Source organism: Megalobrama amblycephala, linkage group LG4 (assembly GCF_018812025.1).
Source record: "Megalobrama amblycephala isolate DHTTF-2021 linkage group LG4, ASM1881202v1, whole genome shotgun sequence".
Lineage (NCBI taxonomy): Eukaryota > Metazoa > Chordata > Actinopteri > Cypriniformes > Xenocyprididae > Megalobrama > Megalobrama amblycephala.
The window spans coordinates 2,133,471-2,149,755 of record NC_063047.1 but is presented as its reverse complement, the minus strand read 5'-3'; the positions used below and the strand labels follow the sequence as shown (position 1 = coordinate 2,149,755).

The window sequence follows — 16,285 nt, the reverse complement described above, 5'->3', positions numbered from 1 at the left end:
AGGCAGCCCCCTCGAGAGCAGCCTGGGCATATTGCACTCCCAAACAACACACATTCCATGTGTATCACCTCCTGGGAAAAAACACGGGCAGGGATGAACACATTTCCTGAAATGTTGTTCGCTCGCCATAATCACAGTATAAGCAATATATTGGGACAGACAACAATAAATAGGCTTACAGATCACACGTAGCGCTTGCTGAAGACACAGAAGCTGAATGCGAGTGTGTTTAGGGTGGCTTTATGGTTCCTGGTCGGTGACGTCACCCGCCTATGACGTACCGTCTCCCTATTGGTCAGATTGCATATGTGCTTCACGACGACATCACGCAGAGGCGTTCCCATAGCGGCAACGCAGCGCGAGTTCCCTTGAAAGGGAATTCAGCTTTTCCAATACAGAAATAAATTACATTTTATATTATATTCCAATAAAAACAGTTATTTTAAATTTTAATAATATTTCACAATATTACTGTTTTTTACTGTATTTTTAATTAAATAAATGCAATCTTGGTGAGCAGACAAAACTTCTTTAAAAATATTAAAAATCTTACTGATCCCAAACTTTTGAACGGTAGTGTATATATATATATATATATATATATATATATATATATATATATACAGTGGTGGTCAGAATTATTGGCACCCTTGGTAAATGTGATCAAAGATGACTGTAAAAATAAATCTGCATTGTTTATTTTATAAACATTTTATAAACAATATAAAATGAGCAAAAATATAACCTTTGTAACCTTTAACAATTGAAAGTGGGGGGAAAATCACACTATGAAATAAATGTTTTTCTCCAAAACATGTTGGCCACAATTATTGGCACCCCTAGAATTTTTTTTTTGAGTAAAATATCTCTGAAGTATATTCCCATTCATATCTATATTTTTTAGCACACCAGGGTGATCATGAACATGCAATTGTCCAGCCATGACTTCCTGTTCCACAGGAGTATGAGGAAACACAAAGGCCAAATTCCCGTAATCATTCATCACAATGAGTAAAACCAAAGAAAGCGTGAAAAAAAAAATATCAAACAGCACCTACATCCCCACAAGTTGTTCGGGAGGTTTTCAAAAAAAAATCATCTGCTCTCATGCAGAAACTATCTCCAGTATATTCAGTTGTCAGACAAGACTGGAACTTCAAACGGGACCGGCATCTATGGTCAGATGAAACTAAAAAAAATAACTTTTTGGCAGCAAACCCACCAGATGGATTTGGTGCACACGTGGATAAAAAGTACCCTATGCCCACGATTAAATATACTGCTGGATCTTTAATGTTGTGGGCCTATTTTTCTGTTGGAGGTCCTGGACATCTTATTCAGATACATGGTATCATGGATTCTATCAAATACCAACAGATAAAAAATCAAAACCTGATCGCTTCTGCTAGAAATCTTATAATGGGTTGTTGTTGGATCTTCCATCAGGACAATGATCCAAAACAAACATCATAACCAACACAAAAATGTGTCACTGAGCACAAAATGAAGCTTCTTCCATGGCCGTCCCAGTCCCCTGACCTGAACCCTAAAGAAAATGAGCGGAATGAACTGAAGAGAAGAAGCACCAACATGGAGCTGGAATCTGAAGGATCTGGAGAGATTCATGAAGGAATGATCTCTGATCTCTCGTCAGGTGTTCTTCAAACTCATCAGGCATTATAGGTGAACACTCAGAGCTGTTATCTTGGCAAAAGGAGGTTGCAAAAAACTATTGAATAAAAGGGTGCCAATAATTGTGGCCAACATGTTTTGGATATAAACATTTATTTCATAATGTGATTTTCCTCTCACTTTCAATTCTTTTCCTTCAATGAAAGGTTAGATTTTTACTAATTTTATGAATTAAAGATCAAAAGGATAAACAATGCAGATTTATTTTTACAGTCATCTTTGATTATATTAACCAAGGGTGCCAATAATTCTGACCACTACTATTCTGACCACCACTATTTTTTTTTAAATACAGAGATAGTATATTAAAAGCACATTTAAGTGTCATGGTGTCACTTAGATGTTCTTAAGATGAAGTACTAAAGAAGAATTTTTAGTATATTAAGTACAAAATTAGTGCGCGAAAATAGAGCACTTTAAGTACATTATTGAAATGTACTTTTTTTTCACCTGGGTTACAAGGTAGTTTGTGGCGTCACATAGCCTGGGTGCCAGCCCGAACCCCGCCCACAACATTTTTTGGACGGGAAGTTCGGTCTGGACTCGATCCATTGTGGAGTAATTATGCTCGGCTCCCAGAAGGCCGAGCCAATCAAATTGCCAGGGCGGGCTTTAATCGATGATGGACAGGCTATCTGCGGTTCCACGTCATCAAAGAGCGCTTGGGTTGAATTGGTTTTCACCAACGATGACTGCAGCTGGAGAAGTAAGATGTTTAGATTCCGCTATCACGTCTGTAATAAAAGAAATCGACAGCGCATTAATTTTAAAAGACGAACAAAGAACCACAATCAAGGCATTTGTCGATGGGAAAGATGTGTTTGCCATCCTTCCAACAGGATTCGGCAAAAGTTTAAGTACAAGTTCAACATACGTCACTTACTGCGTTGCTCTGGTTGTAGGTCTATCCAATTGAGTGCAGAGTTTTTTTTTTTTTTACTGGTTCGGTTAAGACACGCCCCATAATTCAAGTGCAATGGAGCAGTATCAGACTCACATTCTGCCCTAGAATATGAGTATGACGAAGTCAGGCTAGGTGTCACACACACCAGCGATTTCAAATCGTGTTTTTTTCACTTCAGATTTAAGGACAAAATTCTCAGCAATGGTGTTGACTGATGAATTTGCACATGGTTTGTCTTAAAGCATATTAAAAACACCACATAGATTTACATTAGATTTACATTAACATTAAGAACTTTATAAAAACTTTAACTGATTCAATTTGATAGTTTTCACAAATGGGCTGGTTTATACTGATTATAAGGAATCAAATACAGTAGATGCATTTTTGAAAATATGATTACTAAACTAAAATCAAATAGATGCAAATACTTAACTTTTTTAGTGTATTTAACTGTTAAGGGCATGGAAGAAATTTCTTGGAAATTTAATTATCACACTGTGTTTAGGGAAACCAAAATCCTAACCCTTTTGGAATTAATAAGAACCCATTTTAAATACTGTATGTCCAAAATACCAGGGGGGGGGGAAAATGATGAAACTCTGAATTGACCAGTCAGCATTCAGGACCAAAACTCTGTTTTATTATAATCAGCTGGCATAATGATGAAACATTGAAACATGCAGAAACATATTAAACAGAATTAGCAGGAAAAAAAGCATTTTGCAGAAGAAAAAAAATGCTGACAGAAAAATAAATTAAACTGACTGAAATAAATTAAAAATAAATTAAAATGACTGATATGCAGTGTTGGGGAAAGTTACTTTGGAAATGAACGCATTACCGCCATAAAAAGTCACTATTGCATTACTTAGTTACTTTTTAAGGAAAGTAATGTGTTACGTTCCACACATCCTCTCAACATGGCGACAGGAGAGGCGTATATAATAATAATAAATAATAATAATAAATAATAAATAACAAAGTAACTTGTGCTACTTATTTGAAAAAGTAACTCAGATATTACAATGCACATTTAAAAGTAATGCATTACTTTACTAGTTACTTGAAAAAAAGTAATCTGATTACATAACTCATGTTACTTATAATGCGTTTCCCCCAACACTGCTGATATGCAAATCAGTTTAGTCTATATTCAGATTTTAAACATTAACGCCTGGATCCTTTTTGCCCAACGGCCGCACGGATCTGCTCCACCAGTTTTCCTCTGTTGTTTGTGATGTTTTTTCCAGCGACCTCCATGAGATCAGTGATCATCTCAGCGCTGTAAGGACCTTGAAAGGTCTTATAACTTTTCCTCTTGGCCTCAATTTTATCTGAAGAAACATGAACACACTTAAATCAGAACACAGTTGATATTTCAGTTTTATTCAGGACATTGTAAGACTTTAACTTGCCTCCACAGTTGACCATATTAAAGAGAGGGATGTGGATCACAGTTGGAGTGTTTTTGCCTTTGAACACATAGAAGTCCTTCGGTTTCTGTAAGTCCTCACTGGGAATGTTGACCTCAGGGAAAGGGATGTTTAGTTCCTTGCACATCTTGGCAGCTTCCTTCACTGTCTGCAGTGGAAAAGCATCACAATTGCTCTTATTTTTTTTAAATCACTAACATTTTCTTTTGAGTGAAACTGTAGAGAATGAAAAATGTGTATAATACCATGAAAGGATCACCCTCACTGAAATCCAGTGAAATGATGAGGTCGATGTCTCTCTCTTTTCTCAGCACTGAGAAGTAGGGTGAGTTCAGCAACAGTCCGGCATCTTCATAGTCTCTCGTCTCAGTTTCCTGAAGAGTGGAGGGCACTGCTTCACCTGAGGGATCACAGCATTATTATATTATTCACACAGAATTTCCAGTCAGCAGGTCTGTTCTTACCTGTCATGTCGTGGAGGAAGTTATAATTCCTGCCCCAGGTCCAGTGATTCATGCATTTAATAATGCTCGTCCAAGCACCTGAAAACAAATGCACTCTTATTAATTAAGGTCTTCAGTTTTCAGGCTGAGTAAATAGTTCTTTTGGCCTTCTAGTGGTTGAAGCATAAGTTTCCTGCCACTTGTTTGTCTCCTTGGTTACAGATTGATTAGTGTTTGAGTTCAGCTGTGTCTTGTTAATTACTATAGAGGGTATGCATTGACCGGAACGCGCTCCCTCAGCTGGACTGAGTGGCAGAAGAACCTGCTGCGTGACTGGATTTAATAGGGGGAACTGCGAAAACGCGAGTAAAACAAACGATTACACTAAAGGTTGGGCTCGAAAGTGTTCTTTATGACATGTCAAATAAACCTAATCCATGGATATTGACATGCAGCCAGGAGTCGTGTTTCCTGACATTTATATGTGCCTGATTTCGATGCCGGGGAAATGCATTATATGCTTTATATAAATACAATGTAGTTAGGTTTAAATCCGAGTAATCACTTATATCAATTTTATATATATATTATACATATACAGGGATGGGCAGTATTTGATACATGTATTTCAAATACAAAATAATATTTTTGTATTTGATAGGGTTGATGAAAATGGCTTTGTGTTTTGTATCACTTTATACTTTAGTGTTTTGTATCACTTTATACTTTAGTGTTTTGTATTTTTAAAATACTGTAAAATACTTTGTAAGAAGTCTACATGATGACATCATGAAAATGCAGCCTCTGATTGGTGCTTACTTAACCGTGGAAACTCCACATGACTTTGGCCTCCAGAGAGCTCTGTAAAAAGACGGGACATGTACATGTTAGTGAGTTCTTCTTATTCTAGTATGCATCTTTTTTGTTTCATGGTTTGATTTTCATAATTGTTTTAAAAGATTGCCAAATAGATACTGTAATACATTTTTAAAATTAAAAGATAATCGTGGAAACTATAACTCATGCTGCGTTCCAGATGAGGTTGGATGAAATGAAATGTCCCACTTCAGACCTCAGTGAGTTCCAGTCACTCATACGTCACATTCACATGTTGACCACATGACACAATGAGAGCATATTGCGTATTTGTGTTGATTATGGCAAAATAGAATAAAAATGACATAAAATCGCTTTGAAAACTGCTGACGAAAAGCAAAATGAAGGTAACATTACACAAACTTAATGTCTAATGTTAAAGTTTGTTTTTACATTCATATCCATTGGCGTCAGGACACAACATCTTGGAATTGACTCAAAATGACACATGTCGCTGAGGTCGGGGTTGATCGATGTACCCCGAGTTCACGCAAAATGGCTGACTTTGAGTGGCGTTCCAGACGTTATTTCCTAGAAGGAGGTGAGAAAAATCTAAAATATGATCTATCTGGAATATAGCGCAAGTAAGGATATTTATAGGCAAATACTCAAAACTGGTTTAGAGATTGTTACCAGCATAAAGATTGTTTTCTGAACTTAAGAAAGAACTGCTACTCTAATTATGTTGATTCATGTTTTATTACTGGTTCTCTCTCTTTCACTTTTTGCTTGTAAACTCATTTAGTTTCAATGTTCATTTGTCGTGGATTCAAGCTATTATGACACCTTCCACTGCATATAGTAGCCTGAACTTCTTTCATTTATTTATAGATAGACATAAACACAGAAGTAAGCAGTTTCATGCAAAATCCATATCAACAGCTTAAATATAAATAGGCTGATTATTATAGGTTTACGACAGTGATTTGGGGCAAGGCAAAAACACGGTTTGACAGTTGGATTTGTAATATATTCCCTTGTTATTTTGTTCATTTTGACAGTGTAGTTTTGATTTTGAGTTCTTATCGAGAACAATGTTGGCTGTATAGACTTCTTGACTACATGTTTCATTACAGGGTCAGACAAGTATTTTGTCTTTTAATAGAACTAACTGGTTTTCAAAAGAACTAGAGGATAAAAATATCTGAATCTTGAATCTTAAATATCTAAAATATTAAATGTACAGTGGTATACGTATCAATCTTGCTATAAAATCAAAAATTGCATTTAAAATTTCCATCCATTTGAATTATACAGTTTTAACACAAACTAATAAACTTAATGTAATGCATATTTGTCAGTCGTACATGAATGAATCAGTTTTCTATAATAGTGCTAAAGTGTTTTTTTCTTAATTCACAATAACCAGGTTGAAACAGGTTCTGATCTGTTTTATTGATGTGTGACTGACAAATATGCATCACATTACGTTTATTAGTTTGTTAAAATAATAGATGGAAATTTTGGTAACACTAAGGTACACTAAGGTGTAAATCAGCATCCCCACAACTCTAGAAAAGTGGTGTGGAGAATGGATGGATATTAGAAACAGTTCAACCTACCAAATGGCCAACCAATCCGACCTCTAAAATTGTTGATTACATCCATGGTGTAACTCTTCATATTCAGTTTTTCTGCTTTTTTATCAGAAATTCTCAGGCTTTCCACACGAATTTTGCCTCCAGAGAGGTCTGTAAAAAGACGGGACATGTACATTAGTGAGTTCTTATTCTAGTATGTGTATCTTTTTTTTTTTTTTTTGGTTTGGTTTGATTTTTCATAATTGTTTTAAAATTTTGCCAAAGAGCAAAAATTGACTAATACATTTTTTTAAATTACATTTAATCATAAACAGATGCTTTTATCCAAAGCGAAACTTACAAATGACACATTTTAAACACAGATATGATATGAAATATGGCCTTTTGTGTTTTTACAGTATTTCATTTTTTTTTTTTTTTAAGTTTCCTTCTCAAATCTGTCTCAAAGGCCCGTTATAACGATACTATTACGTATCGTTATAACGAACTATATAACGAACTATAACGATAACTATTTTAGCGTTCACATCGTCCACACCAATCCACAATATCATTCTGTTTATTAAAGGGTTAGTTCACCCAAAAATGAAAATTCTTGTTCTAAACCTGTATGAATTTCATTATTTTGAACACAAAAGAAGATGAAGAATGTCTGTAACCAAACTGTTGATGGACCCCACTGACTATATATATATATATTTTTTTTTTCCTATGGAAGTCAATGTCCATCAAATGTTTAGTTACACACAATCTTTCAAATATCATCTTTTATGTACAAAAGAAAGAAACTAATTGAGGGTAATTGTTATTTACTTTATTTACAAAATATTAATCTTGATATTAATATTAATATTTTTAGGTGAACTAACCCTTTAAGCACAAGATGCAGTTTTGTCATCTGTCACTTTAAATGCTTGAGCTCTTTAAGCAGGATGGATTCTGATTGGCTGTCAATGTTTCTATTGTTCATCAGCTGGAAAAAATCATTCTGAAAGTGATTCCAATGATATTGTTTCTCTGCGCCGTTACAGTTGTGGTGTGGACTCTGCTATTCTTTTATATTTAGAGCGATTTTAGAACTATATCTAGTTATCATCCCTGGTGCAAATGGGCCCTAAAACTTTAAGACGTGAACACAAGGCTGTGATGGACATACAGACCAATCAGTGGCTTGTTACCGTTCAGTGATGTCCTGATGGATTCATCAAAAGCAGAAGGATCTTTGCCAGTCAAAACAGAGAGATTCATGTCCACGAGGTTCATGAGCACCTGGTAACACTCTTCTGTAGCTGGAGCGTTTGGATCTTGTTGTCTGCGCTCTGATAGAGGGTGCAGTAGCACTTCTCGCGTCCCGGGTTTGAATCCCGCTGCAAAGACTTCTTCCGACCCTGTTCCGCTCTCTCTTGCCAATGCTTCCAGTCTCCTCTCATGCGGTTCTATAGATTAAATTTACATTTTCAGCATCACTTCAGTGTCACATGATCCTTCAGAAATCATTCGAATATGTTGATTTGCTGCTCAAGAAACATTTCTGATTATTATTGATGTTGAAAACAGTTTTGCTGCTTCGTATTTTTGTGGAAACTGTTGATGCACTACTATTCAAAAGTTTGGGGTAAGGTAAAAATAAATTTATTCAACAAAGACACATTAAATTAATCAAGTGACAGTAAAGACATTTATAAAGATTTCTTGTTCAAATAAATGCTGTTCTGTTGAACTTTCTATTCATCAAAAATCCTGAAAAAGTATCATGTGTCATTTCAACATTGATAATAATCATAAATGTTTCTTTAGCAGCAAATCATCATATTAGAATGATTTCTGAAGGATCATGTGACACTGAAGACTGGAGTAATGATGCTGAAAATTCAGCTTTGATCACAGGAATAAATTACACTTTACTAAATATTCACATAGAAAACAGTTATTTTAGGTTGTAGTAATATTTCACATTATTACTGTTTTTGCTATATTTTTGATCAGATATGCCTCATGGGAAGAAGAGACTTCTTTAAAAACATCAAATCAGGGCTGTTAAATAGTTTTAAAACTTAAGAAATGCTTTACCCTTTCCCATGTCCTTAAGTATTGTTTCCTTGTGTTGAAAGAAATCTGAAAAACAAAAACAAAAAAATCAAATGGATGGTAATTAAATAACTGGTAAACTTAAGTCAAATTAAGGTCAGAACCTTTTATCTTTTGCCAGAGAAGTTTCTTAATCTCCACTTCATCAGCTAAAGCGCTTCCGCATAGAGCTGCAGAAAAACAGACAGTAAAACACTGGACACAGGTACAACATAACACCCTAACACAACATAAATAGCACATATTATTACGCAATAAGCTAATACAGACCTGAAATTTAGGTAAATTTTGTACAGTGTGCGATGTAGAATATAAACTGATATTACAAATATTAAACTCCCCTTTAAGAGTTTGTTACCTTGCAGGTACAGCATGTCAAATTCATCCTGCTGATTTTTCTTGGAGCCTTTGTGAAACTTGCTGCCAAAGTTGGAGGCGTCCACAAACGCTCCAGTGAGAGAATAACCTGCTTCATGAGGAGTGATCTCAAACCAGGGGTCTGCAGACAGAAACACGTCTATATAACAGCTGAAACAAACACATTATCTCTCTCTCTTTCAGACAAACACAGACCTCCGATATTGCGTTGTTTGCACTTCTTGTCGATCACGGTGTAGATGGGAAACGGGACTTTACCGTCTTTACTCTGCTGGCTCCACTGCTCTGTGAGTGTGTGTTCGTCGATCTACAGAGAACACAGTATTCACAGCTTCATGTTATTGTAGAGACCGGGGACAAATACATTCAATTTCTTCAATCACCAACAAGTTCAACTTAAAACATGTGCAACAACAGTCCTCTTGACTCAAAGCCTCAAGTATCTTTACATTTATGCAGTGAGAGACTTTATAAAGAGAATTTTACTGAGAAAATTAGTAAATTTCATCATTTCATTCATGCTTGAGATAAAGAAATATGACTGCTGAAGTACAAAAGTCATTTTGGAGATTTTACTTTTCATGTCAGTTTTATCTCTGATGTTGGTTCAAACGAGTGAATATGCTTTACACTGTCTGTATTTTCAGATATAGTCGATGTAAGCCAGATTTTATTAACAATTTACGTACAAATCACTCTTATGAAACTGTTCTTTGTAGTGAGTCAAAAACACACAGAGGGAGCAACATGTGCATAGACCAATTCATGAACAAATGACTCTTATGAACCGGTTCTTTTTAGTGAGTCAATACACAATACACCCGATTCAGTGGACCGCTTTTAAATCACTTAGTAAACTGCAAGATATCAATAACATGTTCTCTGTAAAAATGCTACTTTTCCCTGAGTAGTTTCGAGAAATATTTATTTCCTGTTTTTTTTTTTCCTCTTCACACAACCCCTGAAGAACTTGGTCTTACTTCCGACGAGCTGCTTTAAAACGATATGTGTATTGTGAAAAGCGCAAATTTGACTTGATTTACTTAATATTATACATATTGTTAATAAATCACATAAGTCTTATTTCAGTGGATTCATTATTCATAACATCATGTTAATTTTATCACCTATCTGTGTATTAATTTTGTGTTATATTCTCTATGTAGTAGTCTAGACCTATCCCTATAAGATCAGAGATGTTTAGAATAAATTGATATGCTTAATAGAAAATGTCTGTTATTTGATTTTTATTTTTTAAAGTAAGATGATTACTTTGTGGTCCCTCTAAAGGAATGCAACTGTTTTGCATATTAATATACTCAAATGTCCATAAATCCACAAGAAATATGAATAACTGCTTGCTTTGGTGTTGTCACTCCTCATAGTCCTCGTGCCATCCTATAAATAATTTTCTAGATCTGTCCCGGGTCACGAATAGGCTATTTACAGACCTCTTTCACATATGACGTGATGACCATCACTGCCCAGATGTCAGTCAGACTGAAGTGGTCTTTCCCATAATAATATTTTTTCAGTTTGGCAAATGCTTCTTTCCAGCTGACTTCAGGACCGCTGAGTCTCTTGATGATCTTGTTTTTCACAGTCTCTAGTTTGGTGGACCAGTCTGGTTCCTGATATACGGAGGCCATACACCTTCAGAGGAAGAATATATGCTCTTATTTTTGGCATTCAACCTGTGTGTGTGTGTGTGTGTGTGTGTGTGTGTGTATGTGTGTGTGTTTCTCAGTGTTCATACCAGGTGGATCCAGAGACTCCGCTCAGATAAAGGATGGAGTCCAGAAGACCTGTTTTCTGGAGCTGAACCAGGGATCCCAGCAATCCCACCATGGCTCGTTGTCCTCCTCCAGAACCCAGTAAGGCAATGTTTGGCACCTCATCCTGAAACACACACACCATTCAAAGCATTAGATTATCCACCTTATTTTTAAAGTAAGAGCCCAGCTAACAGAAAGAATAAAAGATTCTTAGAACATATTTTTGTTTGCTAGCAGGAGCCTGTTACTTTGTAGTTCATCAGATCTCACTCACCATGTAAAGAGAGTCAGGAGAGATGGCTGATAGGACAATGGTGAATAGTTTGCAGTTCCTGAGCATCACTGTCAAATATCCAATCTTGTGAAATGTGTAGTAAGTACTGACACTCCCTAGTATAGAGGGTATGCACGTGACGTCACCGTCGACCGTTACGACTGCGGCCACGCCCACTGAGTGGCAAAAGACTGAATGGGCTCGCACACCGGACGCGAAGCTCAGCGCCTCGCCACGTCTTTAAAATTCGAACGCATTGTTACACTGGCGGCGACATTCGGCGCCTGTCCGCGGCGCCCAGCTACGACTCAGAAAAAATATAAAACAATGCGTTCGAATTTGAAAGACGTGTCGCGGCGCAGCGCGGCGCTGAGCTTCGCGTCCGGTGTGCGAACCCCTTGAGCGGCAGCATTGGTTTTCAGCGTGAATGTCGTGAAAAACACACAAAACACATCCAAAACGGGAAAGAGCTTTGTGATTGACTGTACAAATAGCTTTGATACAAAACCTGAGGTATATATTTAAAAACTGCATAAAGCAACGACTCCAGGCAGAGAAACGTGGATTTGCAGTTATCATTTTGTGTCAAATTGTTGCATTTTGAGGTAAAATCATACCGTATATTGTATTGTTATATATTGTGTTGACAACTGATCAATTAAATATTTTCCATCTTATATTCTGCATAATTGGGTGTTTTTCAATAAACAACAACACTGACAAAAACTATACTATAAAACTATATATGTTTTAGGGCTGGACAAAATGACGATATAACATTGATATAAGTGATTACGCGGATTTAAACCTACCTATATTGTAGTTATATAAAATATTCACAGGCAGATTTGCTTTATGTATTTCCCCACCGTCGAAATCAGGCACATATATAAATGTCAGGAAACACAACTCCTGGCTGCATGTCAGTATCCATGGATTAGGTTTATTTGACAAGTTGTAACACATTCAATTCCAACCTTTAGTGTAATTCGTTAGTTTTACTCGCATTTTCGCAGTTTCCCCTGTTAAATCCAGTCATGCAGCAGGTTCTTTTGCCACTCAGTCCAGCTGAGGGAGCGTGCTTTCGGTGGGAAAGTGACGTCGATGCATGCATACCCTCTATACACACAGCATGTGTGATTGCAATCTCGAAAGGGAAAATGAAAGCGATTTCAATAGAGGGTATGCATCGACGTCACTTTCCCGCCGGAACGCGCTCCCTCAGCTGGACTGAGTGGCAAAATAACCTGCTGCATGACTGGATTTAAGAGGGGAAACTGCGAAAATGCGAGTAAAACAAATTACACTAAAGGTTGGACTCGAAAGTGTTTCTTACAACTTGTCAAATAAACCTAATCCATGGATATTATGGACATGCAGCCAGGAGTCGTGTTTCCTGACATTTATATGTGCCTGATTTGACGCCGGGGAAATACATAAAAATATGCCATAAAATACATAAATCTGCCTGTGAATATTTTATATAACTACAATATCGGTAGGTAATTAGAATTAAATACAATTTCTGTAGCTGAAAATCTCCTGCTTAAACCTACATAAACCTGAAAAGCACCATTTATTTCATTTATGATCTGTTGTATTTGTGCCATTACTTGTATTTTGATTATTTGTTCTCGTTTTATTACTGTTTAACTTACTTACATTTTAAATATGAGTAATCTAGTAGCTTTTGGTTTTCCTTATTTATTAAGGATACATGTATCAAAAACAACAAAAACAATAATTAGGCTTATTTTATAGGCTCATTTTCTTTTCTATTACTTTATAATTTTTTTTTGTTGTGGGGCCAGTGAAAATTTTGGCAGGGCAAGTAAAATTAACCACCAGCTCAACTGGGCCAGCAGAAAAAACTCCTTAGCATTGAGCCCTGAGTATGCATTAAGCAATCCACATATGTCCTGTGTTTCCTTTAATTATAAAACACTCAATTTATAATTTGTCTAGTTTTAAACACGATGCGTAACTAGTGTCAAACCCTATAAAAGACAGCTGTGAAAAATGTTGGCAATGGCTTATCTTGCATTATTGGAAGACTTGGCAAACAATGCGCTCTGCAGAGTGCAAAATGTAATTAAACCATTAAAATAGAATCCAGAAAATTAAAACACAAAACAGAATTTGGTAAAACAAATAAAAAAATAAAACTTTTAAAAAATAAAAAATAAAAAAATTGAGGGGAAAGAATAAAATGTATATCATAGGGCCCTAAAAATGTTTTTTTTTTTTTTTTTTTTAAAATTTTAATAGTTGGTAAATTGGATAAGTTTCATTATTTCAGTTAATTAGACATACTTTTATGATTGCTAAAATTTAATTTAACCATTAAAATGGAGTCTAAAAAAAAACTGAAAAAAAAAAAAAAACGGAATTTGGGGAAAAAATAAAACGGATTTCATAGGGCCCTAAAATATGAAGTGACTTAACATTTGATGTTCATCGGCCACAGCACCATTCACAGGTCATCTCAGATATATGAAGTATAAAATAAGAAGCTTTACCTGACTGCACTTTATCTGAAGCTTCTTCAGGCTTTGTAGAACAGATTTTCTCCTTCCGTCTATAAACTCTGCTTCATTCTTATTCAGAGAGGGTTCGATTCGCACCTCACCGCTGCAGCGACAGACAGAACAGTCCTGAATTTAACTTATTTGATATTTAGATATTGAATATTCTAGATTTCAATGCAATTAAGTCTGCCGTTTATTTTGAACAGTTATTCTCAGTTAGAATTTAATTGTGTAAGTAATAGTACAAAACTTATTTTAATGCTTCCATGAATCTGAGCAGGATTACATACCTTTCCTGGGGTTTGGATGCACTCATCTGTAAAACAATAGAGTCCACAGTTTCTGTTATTTGAGATTATATATATATTATATATATATTACTGTCTATAATACAGCTGATTGTTTGGGACGTCATGCAAATTTACATCCTTTAGTTTTTATTCTTATACAGTCAGATAAATAACATGTATGGATCAAAATAGCAGCACTGTAAAGTTTTTTTTTTTTTTTTTTTTCCTTTTAACTTAAATTAAACTGACTTAAAGTTTGTTCCAAACATACAATTATTTATTGTATATTTAAAGAACATTACACAGATTTTGATGCATAGAAAATTGAAAACTTTGTCATTGAAATACGATAATTGACTGTTTAAATTGGTTTTAAAGCAAATTACAGAAACATAGAATTTATAATGCCGTGAAACCTTTTAACTGCATTGCTATTGCTGAAATGACATTATATATTTTTAAGCTTAAAGTAAATACTTACTATTCCTGTATATCCTGAATCTTCACCAGCAACACCACAGCAGCTGTTATCTTGACATCTGGACAGAAGATGCTCTTTATATGGCTCTGAAACTACACTGCAAGTCTAGACATAATCATGACGGTGAGGTTGTGAATGATAAATTATACAATCATTCACAGTAATACCACATTTTGATATTTCCTTGTAATTTTTTTTTAGTTTTAGTTTTAGTTTTAGTTTTTGTGGCAGGCAACAGGTTGATCTTATTGAACATTTTTATCTAAGGCTCTTTTTACAAAGAAAAGGCAAAAGACTTCAGACACATTACCAGGGATAGGGATGCTTGCACATGTTAAATTAATAATGTTGTGTGATGTTTAATTTATGTTTGTTTCTTTAACACACATTGACATTATCATGTAGGGATATTCTAGAAAGTAATTCATAGATGTGAGTCAGTATAATGATCCATATATACGGGCAAGCAGATGTGCCTAGAATATGAACACACTCGCTAAATTGTATGTTACGATTTTTCCATATAAAGAATATGCTGCTAAATGCATTAAGACGGTGATTTTGGAGGACCAAATTCCATTCCAAAAATGGCTCTTCTGTGGTATCGCTGCAAAAAACAAACTTTTGGAACCTTTATTTTTAAGAGTATAATGTAAAAATATTGTCTTCAATGTCATTGTCTTAGCAGTAGATAGACCTAGTGTTTTTGACATGAGAAATTAGTTTTTGCTGTATGTTGTTTTAGAACATTTGGTCATGTTAAGAAACCAGGTTGATCTGGTCTGGCTGGTTTTAGGAGGGCACCGCCTTCAAAGATGTCCTCTTTTGAACACAAAACCACAGTAACTTTAGAATACTGATCCTTCATTTAATGAATAACTACACAGGAACAAATGTGTAATGCATTATTAATACTCTAGTAAATACTATAAACTAACAATTGATGAATTAGTAAGTAATAGTGCTCAGTTGAAGGTGGTAGTTCACTATTAGCTAATCAGTAACTACTATTTTCTTTCATACCTCCCAGAGAACTACAAAGAATTATATAGGCTCATAATTAACATGAATGATGCATGTATAAATAATTATAAAATGATGTAATGACTGAAGTATTACCAAATCCTTCAGAAGAAATTCCTGTTCAAAACTGTACAAAAACCTCAAAATTTACAATGACTTCAGTAGTTTCTAGAGAGCTATCATGTTTTTCCCTTTATAACACTAGGGGTTACCATGACCTTTACTTTTGAATTAATTACACATTATGCATCATTCATGTCAATTATGAATCTGTATATAGTAGATCTTAGTAGTTCTCTGGGAGGAATGAAAAAACAGTAGTTACTGAACTACCACCTTCAGCTGAGCACTGTTACTAATTCACTCATCAGAGTTTCTTGTTAATAGTGGTTACTAGAGTGTAATTAATGCATTACTCATTTGTTCCTGTGTAGTTATTCATTAATGAAGAATCAGTATTTTAAACTGTTACCAAAACCACTCTCAGTGTGATTCATTTCCACTGATTGTTGGTAAATATCTTCATCCTCCATTTCAGGAGCTTCAAATGGAAAAT

At 35.2% G+C, this 16,285-nt stretch overlaps 1 protein-coding gene across 1 annotated transcript; it reads right to left on the bottom strand.

The window, feature by feature from the left end:
• Positions 1-3,194: 3,194 nt before the first annotated feature.
• LOC125266251 (cytosolic phospholipase A2 gamma-like) lies at positions 3,195-14,846 on the bottom strand. The gene is made up of 16 exons (XM_048186745.1): positions 14,707-14,846; positions 14,226-14,251; positions 13,927-14,038; positions 11,115-11,257; positions 10,810-11,011; positions 9,554-9,665; positions 9,339-9,479; positions 9,085-9,150; positions 8,963-9,007; positions 8,071-8,328; positions 6,914-7,042; positions 5,295-5,336; positions 4,497-4,574; positions 4,278-4,432; positions 4,015-4,180; positions 3,195-3,933 (listed from the first exon to the last, which is right to left on the bottom strand). The coding sequence occupies exons 2-16, from the start codon at positions 14,249-14,251 to the stop codon at positions 3,767-3,769; spliced, it is 1,842 nt and encodes a 613-aa protein (XP_048042702.1). The 5' UTR covers positions 14,707-14,846; the 3' UTR covers positions 3,195-3,766.
• Positions 14,847-16,285: the final 1,439 nt, after the last annotated feature.